Below are 12,398 nucleotides of genomic sequence, written 5' to 3'. Positions count from 1 at the left end.
AACCACTGGAAAACCAATTACTATATGTACACCTGAAAGGAACTAGCCAGGAGCACTCTAAATTTCAACTCTGGTAATGTTCACCTTTGGCAAGTGGAATTTGAGGCACTAGCTGCCTGTGTCACAACAATAGAGATGGCCAATTAGATGCAGATTGGAATCAGGCCAAATTACAATGGAAAGGAAGTGCTTTTGTTTTGTCCAAGCTGCAGACAACTTGCATTTTATTTGTATTCATGTTGGAATTATTTGCATTTCACTGGCCACATCACACTAAAGGTCCGTACACATGCCTGACTGCAGGCAACGGGTCAGTCGTCACCTCACGCTGGGCGGGCGTTCCAGCGACAGTCCGGCGTGTGTACAGTCTGTCTGCAGACCGATACGGCTGTTTCTGAGCGATCCTCCCCGCAGATCGCTCAGAAACAGCCTTATCAGTCCGCCGGACTGTCTGCTGAAAACCCGCCCAGCGGGAGGTGACGACAGACCCGTCGTTGCCTGCAGTCAGGCGTGTGTACGGACCTTTAAGGTGGGTACACACGTCAGATAAAAGTCTTTGGAAAGTGAAAGATCACATACCAAGTGTACCCCCTTCCATGTAGTATAAGAACCATACTCTACACTGTCTATTCTATGGAGCTGAACTCCCCATCAGATAAAAATCTTTGCAAGATGCTGTACACATTCAACAGATCAGTATCTGCAAAAGATCTGTTCCTGCAAAATGCATTGATAGTCTATGACATCTGCAGATCTCATACACACCTTGTTTAACGGACATTCATCTGCAGACCAGACAATTATCTGCCGATCTGAAGATCCATCCTGGTGGATCTGATCTGCAGATAATTGTCCGTTAAACAAGGTGTGTACGAGATCTGCAGATATAGACTATGAATGCATTTTGCAAGAACGGATCTTTTGCAGGAACAGATCTTTTGCAGATACTGATCTGTTGCATGTGTACAGCATCTTTGTGCACAGCATCTTGCAAAGATTTTTATCTGATTAGGAGTTCAGCTCCATAGAATACACTGTGTAGAGTATGCCCTCATACTACATGGAAGGGGGTAAGATTGGTCTGTGATCTTTCATTTTCCAAAGACTTTTATCCGACGTGTGTACCCACCTTAATGCTGGGCATACACGGCTGCTGGGGAGGATTATCAATCGAGCCTGATGGCTCGATTGATAATATTCGATGTGTCCAATACCCCGCCGGATCGATACTTTGCTAGATACCGGCGGAGAGAACAATAGAATAAACGAGCGGCTGATTAGCAGCCGCCCGCGGGTATGAGCGCGGATCGATCAGCGCGGACGAGCGGAATTGCGCCGGCATCGAGCCAGCGGCTCGATCCGACGCATAATCGCAGCCCGGCATAAGAAGCAGGTAAGGCCTCTTACACACTTCACGCGATTCCGATTTTTTTTTTTTTTTTTTATACGATCAGATTTGTTATTTTTTTTCTTTATCAAAAAAGTACTGCATGCTGCTATGTTTTTTTAACATAAAATTTTTTTTTTAAAAAAAAAATCGGATCGTATAAAAAAAAAAAAAAAAAAAAACTGAATCGCATGTAGTGTGCAAGAGGCCCAAGACTGGCAAAAAACCAACATCCAACATGAATGCTATATAGTACCAGCAGTGTGCTCCATTAGGAACTACAAATCATCAGTCGCTACTTGGTATAGAGTGCAAGGAGGCCTCACAGTCAGTACTCAACACAGATGTAAGTCAAACACTACTCTAGGCCAAATATTTAAAAGAACGAATATCATTAAATTACCTTCTTGAGCGAAAACTGAGTTCCCAAACTGTGTCCTCAAGGGTCTTTAACACCCCACCTGTGAGTATATGTAGTTTTCTGCAAAATAGGTGTTGCTAGTGGGCCTTGAGGACAGGGTTGGGGGAAAAAACTAGTGTCTCGGCAGCTGGTTTGTGGAGCAGACTGGCCCTGCCACCTCATAATGCAGAAATGGAAAGGATTGATGAAAACTGTAGTCTGGCTCCCAGCATATTTTAGAGGGCTAAACCTGCAACACTAATTCCTCCTTTCTGCATAGTGAAACACTGGCTGCTACTGACGCTACCGCTGTCATAGGAAAAAAAAAAAAGATTAGAGATTAAAAGGTAGTAATACTGCCTTTCATGTTCTGTCGCCACAATTTATAGTTCTATTAGGGCCAGTGCACACCAAAAAGTGCTAGAGTAATCTCAAACGCTCAGCGCATTTTGAAATAATTTTTCGAGGTGATTCTAGGCATGTGCCTAGCAATTTTCTATTTATACCTAGCGTTTTTGTGTAGATTTTTTTTTATGTACAGTACAGCTGCTAGTACTGGTTTTGTCACAAAAACACTTGAAAAATTGCTCTGATCTAGCATTTTCAAAGTGATTTTCCACTTTCCTATACTTAACATTGAGGCTGAATCGCCCCAGAAATTTGCAGAAATGCTGCAGGACCCACGATTGCGTTTGTGGTGGTGGGGGATATGGGGTGGAAGAAAAAGGAAAAATCACATCGCTCGTGTGATCCATCTCATTGTAATACATTAGTCAAGTGCTTTTTAAAAGCGCTCAGAAGCGCTTTGGTGTGCACCAGCCCTTACACAATTTAAAGTCTCAGTCCTGGAACCCACTTGGAGTGATTCTGCAGCTCACAGTGGAACTCTATGGGGGTAGTTACACTACTTTTGGACGCGATCCCAGAACCCTCGCATCAGTGGCTGCAGTAGCCAAATCGAGATCAATCCACAAATCATGGTGAAGTTGAGGCACTTTAACAATTAAACAAATTGCCGGCGCTTTGTGATCTGCCACAAAGCGCCCGTAGTGGGTCCCAGACTTAAACTATAATTACAAAACACACAAAAGCAGATTTGTGCAGTTGTTTCTCACCGGATTGCCAGGCTGAGGTGGGTGCTGGATGGGTCCTGGTACGCGAGGGTTATTCATCGTTACAGGCTGTGGTGGTACATTAGCACTGGGCCGGCGCTGTGCCTGTTGCTGGCGTTGAGCAAGAAGTTGCTGGTGCATATGCTGGAGGCGGAGTTGAGCCAGACTGATCTGGGAGGGGAATTTGGATGACTGGTTGCTAGGCGCAGTGCCTTGAGTCTTCTGAGCATCCCCTTGAGTTGCCTGCGTTGTGGTCTCTCCCTCTTCCATCACTAGAGAACCTGTATTTTTAAAACAAAGACTTCTATTGTATACAGGATCCTATCCACTGAGGCCAGCATGCGTCTCAGAGATGCACGACGGCATAGAGTCTGATTCAAGTAAACATCTGAATAGCTCTAGCAGTTCCATGCGTGGCTATGGGGATCCACATACATAATTCGTAAAAATGCAACACAACGTCTATTCTCTCCCCTGCACACAAATACAGATGCAGCCTATTGTTTTCAATAGACTGCACTTCCGCATCTGAATTTGTGCATGGAAAAATGGATGGATTTCAGACAATTTGAAACGGGCCCTTAAGGTGCGTACACACGCACTACAGAAGCAAACGACGGGTCTGTCGGACCCTCCCACTGGGCAGACTTTCAGCAGACTGTAGTGCGTGTGTCGGCGGACTGATAAGGCTGTTCGTAAACGATTCGCTGAGCGGATTGATCAGGAACAGCCTTATCAGTCTGCCGACAGTGTGTACACACGCACTACAGTCTGCTGAAAGTCTGCCCAGTGGGAGGGTCAGACAGACCCGTCGTTTGCTTCTGTAGTGCGTGTGTATGCACCTTTAGGGTACTGTTCTCATTACATGGCCAGATCATTTAAAAATATTTTATCCTCATTCAGTGACTGGAGGTCAGTGTTATGCTTGAAGCTACTGGCTAGCTGTTTATTTGTTTCAGGTCGACACCAGGGCTTTCAAACCCAGTTCCAACCAAGTACCAATAACAGTGCATGTTTTGTTTAAATCCACAGTAGTAAATCAGTTTGCTGAGACAATTACCTCACCTGTGAATGTTTGTGATTTTGTGCAAAATGTGCACTGTTAGGGGTAGTTGAGTAAAGGGTTGGGAAGCCCTGTTGTAGATGTAATTGTTCTTGGCATAGTTTCTTCTTACAAAAACTTGATCTGTGCCATCTAAAGCAATCATTTGTAATTGTTTCAGTCAAAATTCTGCCAGCAGCTAGTGACAAGTCATTGTACATGTCATGTACAATGAGCTTGGCTGAGCCGTCCCTATGGAGGAGTAGAAGAAGATTTAGGGCAGGAGGCTGCAAGAAATGTGCTATGGAAAAGGGAGGGTAAGAGAGGCAGCATGCTGCATGCACTTCTGTACAGAGAGGGGAGGGTGAACAGCAGTAGCAGGAGCCTGCATGTACTGCCACCAAAGGAAAGGTGAGGAGAAACAGGCAGCTACATATACTATGTAGAGAGAAGGCAGGTGAATACACGTACTGCCCTATATAGAGGTAGGAGAGTGCACGTGGTGTCCTATGAAATGGGAATGAGGAGGAAAGCAGGAGAGTTCATGTATTGTCTGATGGAGAGGGGAGAGGTAAAATAGGCCGAAATGCGCATGAAAATGAGAAGCAGGAGGCTCCCTGTAAATCATGATGGAAAATACAATCAGTTGAAAAAGTCTTCCTTGATCAGTACAGTGTTTTGGTAATGGAAGACCTGGATATCTATATAGACAAGAAACTGATGGCCAAAACAGACAGCAATGATCGTTTTAACCATCAAAGGTTGGTTTACAGCATGCCCTCAACGTATACAACAGGAGTCTCTATAATCGAAAAGAAACAGCAGGTGGAGACCCTCTTAAGGGGTGAAGCAGGTAGGCACAGCTGAAAACTCAGGATGACAGATATCACACCAAGAGGTAGGAGACATGAATGTGGGAATTAAAAAGCTCTATATGGACTATATAGAACCTGTCAGGCAATTATGTAGAAGATGTTACCGAGACTGAAGATGTTCTGGGCCCAGGAATTTGCATCACACAGGAACTGGATACGATTGGTGACAGGGGCGACCTCCCAGTGGGCACGGAGTAAATGTTTAAGCCGATATGTAATCTGAAATTCAGGAAAATAAAATAAGTACGGCGACACGTTGCTTTCATTTAAAAACATAATTATAAACCAAGTTATAGGTTTTCAGAAAGACATACCAGGCGCTTGCTATACAGTAAGGCAGTGCTGCTGCCGCTGGACACCGCCCACTTGGAGAAATAAACCACATGTTCCAGCTGTTTGGAGAATCCATCCACTTCATTCTTCTGTTTCAGGAGTTTCATGCGTCGATCCTTCGCCAGAGTCTGTAACAGGAAACAAACCAAAGTACATTTTTTTGGGATAAATCTCCATTTCTTTTCTGCTGTATGAAAAAAAAATACATCAAGCGGATGGCCTGGATATTTTGTTTACCTGGCAGAAAAACTCGGTCACGCTCAGATGTGACTCCATGGGTGGGGCTGCTTCTTCGCCAACAGTACTACGCACTAGCAAGTACCTGGCTGTGCACAGTAATGAGGGAGTGGAGAGCAGAGCAGTGAAAGCTGAAGTTGAGGGCTCCCATTTAATAAGTATTCAGAATTTTTTTTGGGGGGGAAGGGAAGCCTGGTAATACTAGGGAGGTGGGAAAAGAAATTCCCAATATTCACATACCAACTCATACCCTGTCACAGTCTCAACTAGCACATAGATTTTCCAGCATTTGGGACTACAATCTATGTATCAGCCACCTGAGAGAGCAGGATAACAGACAAACATTGCTCTACACATACAATCAATTCACGTGCCACATGTCTATACAGGGACATTACCTGAAAAGGAACAGTTAAAGGAATACTATCGATTCACATATTTTTTTCAATTGACACAGGAATTGTTTGGGAAGTGCTGCTAAGTACTGGTGTATACATTTTAGTAGCAACTTCTTTGTTTACGGTTATCTAAATACATTCAAACTTTACTGGCGCCAAAACTGACCGCTGACTGAGCCATGAGGAGAGGGGAAATTCCCCTCACACTTGATCAGTTAACTCTATGGGCTCGATTCACAAAGCGGTGCTAACCCAGTTAGCACGCCTAAAAAACTTTAGGCGTGATAACCATTGCACCACACTGGTGAAAAGCCAGTTTAGGCGTGATAAGTTTAGGCATGCTAAGTTTATATAAGTTTAGATCGCGCGCAAAGTCCTGCACGCAAAGCAGTGCCATTAAACTCTATGCGAAGTGCAACAGACTTTGCTAGCACAAAACTTTTGATCAGCTGTGCACTGCGGTGCTAACCCAGTTGGTGCCTAAACTTATCACGCCTAAACTGAGTTTAGGCGTGATAAAGGGCTTTTCACCAGCATGCTGTTAGCACCGCTTTGTGAATCAGGCCCCTACGTGTAGCTCTGTGTGTGACAGAGAAGAGAGCTCCCAATAGCTGCAGCTCCTGTGTCCTGTGTTTCTGACTGACGTGTCTGAAGAGAGCAGAGGAAATGTAACTAATTGTCACAGCTTTTTCATACTGTTTTTGCTTTCAGAGTTTGATATGTTTGATATTTGCTTTCTGTAGTCTGATATGCAACTCTGGCTGTGCATTGAAGCAGACACCCCTTCTGCAATTGATTTGTCCCAATATAGCTAAATCCTACCCTCAAATTACAGTTTTTGCCTCTGATATTTAACATGAAAAGTAGGAAAATGTTTACACAGCTACTTAGACATTATTTGCACACTCATTTTAGAACACTTGGGTATCAATAGTATTCCTTTAAGCAAAACCACTTTTAACTGTAGCACCCGCAGACAGATTAGATGCAGAGTATGAGCTTAAAAGACAAACACCCATTTTATGAGGTTACGTTAGGCGCAAATTCTATACTCTGGTTTGAGAAGTTAAAAGTGGAACTCCTGGCTGATCACGCACACGTGACACAAGACACTGATTTATCACTCTTCTATATTAGAGACATCCAATTTATCTGAACACATTTGCTTAGAAAGTGAAGTGATGTTTAAAAACGGAAGCAATTATATCTTCCACTCCAGCTTTGCTCCTGGCAAACTTGTCATCTATATATTTAGCTGTGTGACTATTAGATCTGAATGACATCACAAGCATGAAATGCAGTGGGTCTCACAGTCAAAATGTTTGGGACATATATCTGCACTCATCTCTATCCATGGTGATGAATGTTGTAGGTGGAGCTCTCCCTCAACATTGATGCCACCCTCCCCATTCTGATCCCCAAATAAATATCTAGACTTTCTGCCACATGAACACAAGCAGCCAACTAGAGCCTTAGAAAGCCAGCCATGAGTGTGAATTAGAGCCCCCTTAGTTGGCCATAAGTAACCCAAAGCAGCTTTTGGAAAAGGGCTATTCACCTTCTGCTGAGAGGATGCAACACACTAAACTGGCTTATGAGGGCCATACGGGCCCTTTACTAGTTCATAGAATAGTTTAATAAACAAGTCATAAAAAGGTTTTGCAGAGAACATCTGCTAAATGAAGTACACCTGATCCAATGCAAATAAAGGGTAAATCCACCTTCAGAACACTGGAATATCTCTCTATTCTAGGCAATGATTAATTTAATATTTTACCCTGGTCTAAGTTATATAATCTGGAAATGTCAGCGATCAACTGCTCTGGACCCAGTCCCCACTAAAAAGTTTTCCTTACCTCAAGCTGGTTTAGCAGAGCTTTGCCTTTCTTATTAATCTCTACCATCAGTGTAAATATGGCCACTTTGATGTCTTGCTCCACCTGCTTTTGGTTCTGATTAACTTCAAGGATTCTGTGGGGGGAAAGTTGCAAAGTTAGCTGTGGAAAATGAACTGTCAAGTTTGAAGTATATTCTAATTAAATGGGCGGCCTTGTATATACAGAGGGGATGGGAGTGGAAATTAAATGAATAGATGAGCTGTGGTAGACTGGGGACTGCAATGCGGCTCTGAGTAATGAAAATCGCTGAGGACACCAGCCGCATACCAATAGGCAATTTACTTTTGTACAACATCCAAGAGCATTTCCGAATGGAAATTGTACCGCAACTCTCATCCTGGAAACTGTAGTTGGTATTGATTGGTAGGTATTGATACTGGTAGGTATTGATACTGGTATTAAGACTGGTGCTTCATAGAATACAGCAAATTAAAGATCAACTCCAAAGACTGAACTAAATGTACTACAATATGATCACTCTGAACAAAGTACCCCAAATGTCACCTTTGTGTGTCAAAATGGGACTTCTGTAGCTAAAATGACTTTAAGCTAATCTAGATAATTTGGCTTATAGCTCAGCTGTTTAAGTTTAATCCCCACTCCAGGCACAGGTGTTTCCTCAGTCTTGTGCAGCCCTCAAGTGCACAGCTTGTTTCTGTTTGTATAAAAGCTGTGTGGTTATCGGATGTCATATGCATCCTTTTTAAAGTAACAAACATTTACAGCACCCAGTAGATGAAGCAGACATTATACTGGCGTCCTGCAACATAAAAGGTTAATCCATCATTTTGTGATTCTTATTGGAATCTTTACAATAATCCACATCCATGTAGAAAGTACAAACTAACAGCAGTTCGTCCCACAAAAAAAAAAAAAAATCATGCGAGAGTCTAAAACTAGAAAACAAGAAATTGAAGCGTCAGGACCATGTGCAATAAAAAATGTGATAAACCAGACAAACAAGTGATCTACTCACAAGGAAGAGACAACAAAATAAATTGAGAGTCCAAATAGTGCAAATATGTCAACTCAATCAATCAGTGTAATGGTATCTATATAAGATATACTCGCAAAGCTAGGTTACCACTGGTAACCACTAAGATTGCAAGTGGGGAGATTGGACCTGACCCCACTCTGCTTAAGAGCGTCACTCTCCGTAGAAAAAAAAAAGGGGGGTAAAACCCCTCCACCAGGGGGGAGGGGGGGAAAATCACAAAATGAACCGGTTTAGAACAGAGGCTCCAGCTTAGGGATAAAATCATTAAAAACACAGTCTTTAAAATGGGGAGGTAGTGGTGGACTTATCTCCCATAAGTTGACAACAGTCTATAGTCACTGAAAAATTACCTTTATTCAAAAGTATTCCACAGATTATGCAACGCGTTTCAGGAGCAACATCCCGCTTCACCAGGCAATAAAAGGAGCTTATTTCAGTCTAAGCCGATATGAGCGCCTCCAGAGGGGAGACTAAAAAGCTTCTTTTATTGCCTGATGAAGAGAGATGTCACCAGTGAAATGCATTGCAAAGTCTCTGGAATACCTTTGAATAAGGGAAGTAATTTTTCAGTGAGTATAAACTGTTGAGTCTACTTGTGGGAGGCAAGTCCACCACAACCTCCCCATTTTAAACGTTTTTTAATGATTTTATCTTAAGCTGGCGCTTCTGCGCTAAACCTGTTCACAAGGAAAATAAGATTCATGGTACATCAGGTTTGGAAACACCTAGGCACAAGCCACCATGGAAAACATCATGGGTTATGAGGAGGCTATAAGTACTGGAAAATATTTTACAGAAATATGATAATCAATTGGAGAGGCAGAACCATTAGGTGGAGCATGATAAAATGTTGGAATTCTCTTATACTACCCACTGGCAGTGGATGTTTGTGACCAGCTGTCTTAAGGCCTAATAAGTGCCAGGACTTTTTGTGAATAGACTGTTTTATTATGTAAAAAAAAAAAAAGTGTTTTATTTTTAACATTAAACTTCTGATGTTGGAACTGGCCTGAGCAGAAGCACCAAATGGTCACCGTATAACCGTTAGGCTGGCTTTCCACCGCATCAGTTGCAGTCAGTTATAACGCAACAGACAACTAATAAGAAGGAATGTTTCATGTATCCCTAAGGGCCTGTTTCCACTACACACGGATTCTGGATGCAGAAAAACAAACTACAATGAATCCCTATGGGCCTGTTTCCACTTAAAGGGAAGGTTCAGGGAGGGGATTAAAAAAATAAAAATAAATTTCCACTTACCTGGGGCTTCCTCCAGCCCGTGGCAGGCAGGAGGTGCCCTCGCCGCCGCTCCGCAGGCTCCCGGTGGTCTCCGGTGCCCGACCCGACCAGGCCAGGCCGGCTGCCAGGTTGGGCTCTTCTGCGCTCCATTTCCTGGCACTTCTGCGTCCCACGCCGGCGCGCTGACGTCATCGGACGTCCGCCGGGCTGTACTGCGCAGGCGCAGTAGTTCTGCGCCGGCGTGGGACGCAGAAGTGCCAGGAAATGGAGCGCAGAAGAGCCCGACCTGGCAGCCGGCCTGGCCAGGTCGGGCACCGGAGACCACCGGGAGCCTGCGGAGCGGCGGCGAAGGCACCTCCTGCCTGCCACGGGCTGGAGGAAGCCCCAGGTAAGTGGAAATGTATTTTTATTTTTTTAATCCCCTCCCTGAACCTTCCCTTTAAAGGGAATGTCCAAGCAAAATAAAAAAAATGAGTTTCACTTACCTGGGGCTTCTACCAGCCCCATGCAGCTATCCTGTGCCCTCGTAGTCACTCACCGCTGCTCCAGTCCCCTGCTGGCAGCTTGCCGACCTCGGAGGTCGGCGGGACGCATTGCGTACATTTTTACGCATTCCCGCTAGTGCAGGAACATTAACATACATTTTTATGCATTACTGGTTCAATGCGTACATTTTTACGCATTGCACCAGTAATGCGTAAAATGTATGTGTTAATGTTCCTGCACTAGCGGGAATGCGCAAAAATGTACACAATGTGACCCGCCGACCTCAGAGGTCGGCAAGCTGCCAGCAGGGGACTGGAGCAGCAGTGAGTGACTATGAGGGCACAGGATGGCTGCATGGGGCTGGTAGAAGCCCCAGGTAAGTGAAACTTTTTTTTTTTTTATTTTGCTTGAACCTCCCCTTTAACGTGATTTCTACGACGCAGATTTTCCATAGGCGTTCATTGGAGTCAGATTCCGCATGTAGTGTAAATAGGCCCTTAGGGTCAGTTTACATTATGTTTTAACGCATAGACGCATAACATGTCAAACTGTCCCATAGTGAAACATGCAAATTCCTTTTTATAAGTTGTCCAATGCATCATAGCTGACAGCAACTGATTCAGTGTAAACTCAGCCTTACAGGCGGCAATATTCTCTATTTAGTCTATGCTCTGCCACCTGTCATTCTGAACAGCAGATGACGCAATCCAAGCAGCAGCCACAAACTGATACTCCCCTCAACTCAGCTGCTTCTGATCATGTAAACAGGTTTAGGACAGTACTTTTAATAAGAGGTCTGTATGACTTTGGCCAGTCTGATTACAAAGCTATTCGAATGTATGCAGAAATGTGTTAGTGTGTGGAGCTACTTTCTGAGGTACCTGAACAGAAAGTGGAAAACTTTGTGTCTGCTCAGACTTGACCTACAGTATACAGAACTACATCAACAAACGCTTAGCTTTACTTCAGACAACCATTTCTGTAGTCAGTGTTGCTGCTTGGCTCAGAATTGCTCTACTCCGACAATAAGCTGACTAGGCTGAGAAATAGCAAAGAAAATGTCAGCCTGCCAATATGAAGGACTGTGGTCCAAAAAGTGGCATCTGACTAGGTGCTGTAGTGATTTTTTTGTGTGTAAACCAAGACATTTCCACAGGTGAAGGCAAGCTGTGTCATACCACTGCTATGCTGATGACACCCAGCTATATAGGTCATTCAAAGCAGACAGGACAGACCCCACCCCAAAAATAAACACATGCTTAGCTGAGCTTTAGTAGTGGATGAATGAAAACTGGCTTTAACTAAATGCAGACAAAACTTAAGGCCCAGCGGATCGCTCAAAATCAGTCTCATCACCCGAACGACAGTCTGTACACACGCCCGATTTGGTGTGTGGACGACTGGACGTTCAAACGACCCATCGTTCGGAAAAATCCGACGTGTGTATGGGCCTTTAGGATCATCGGAGGCCCGCGCCTAACAGCAAAGCTGCTCCAGAAAGTCTAAGGCCCCGTTCACACTGCACGCGTTTCCAGCCGCGTTTTGGAAACGCGTGCAGGTGGCCGACACGCACGACATCAGACAGTGCCAAGAGTGCTCTGTCTGATGTTCACACTGCATGCGTTCCGGACCTGTGCGGTCCGGGAACGCATGCTGCACGCATTTTTTGCCAAAACGCGTGGCTGTCCCATTCACTTTTCAGTGATGGGATCAGCCACGCAACGTATACAAACGCGGATGGCGTGCGTTCGTGCGCGTTGCGTTCCGCATGCGTGCCCGTCCGCGTTTGTAATGTGAACGGGGCCTAACACCACTGAGGTTAGGGAACTCAGACCTTACTAGCTCAACACTGCGCAGTTTGGGTTTACAGATTGATGGGGAATTCAACTTAAGGAATCAAATACCAGCTGTGGTAACATATTTCTTCTTTCACCTAAAGAATATTGCAAAAATAAAGCATTTTATTCCTTTAGATCTCCCAACCCTCATTCACA

The 12,398-nt window shown here is 44.2% G+C and overlaps 1 protein-coding gene across 3 annotated transcripts in view; it reads right to left on the bottom strand.

Moving 5' to 3' along the window:
* LOC137564039 (transcription intermediary factor 1-alpha-like) overlaps positions 1–12,398 on the bottom strand; it is a 149,462-nt gene that overhangs the window by 29,980 nt on the left and 107,084 nt on the right. For all 3 annotated transcript variants that reach the window (XM_068277335.1, XM_068277334.1, XM_068277336.1), the window contains exons 6-9: positions 7,641–7,755; positions 5,131–5,277; positions 4,921–5,035; positions 2,903–3,180 (exon numbers count right to left, since the gene is read on the bottom strand). In XM_068277335.1, coding sequence (XP_068133436.1) covers positions 2,903–3,180; positions 4,921–5,035; positions 5,131–5,277; positions 7,641–7,755 — 655 coding nt within the window. The remainder of the gene's footprint in view (positions 1–2,902; positions 3,181–4,920; positions 5,036–5,130; positions 5,278–7,640; positions 7,756–12,398) is intronic.

The sequence above is a fragment of the Hyperolius riggenbachi genome, chromosome 3, assembly GCF_040937935.1.
Source record: "Hyperolius riggenbachi isolate aHypRig1 chromosome 3, aHypRig1.pri, whole genome shotgun sequence".
NCBI lineage: Eukaryota > Metazoa > Chordata > Amphibia > Anura > Hyperoliidae > Hyperolius > Hyperolius riggenbachi.
The sequence above is the reverse complement of the archived record's forward strand: the minus strand, read 5'-3'. Positions and strand labels throughout refer to the sequence as shown.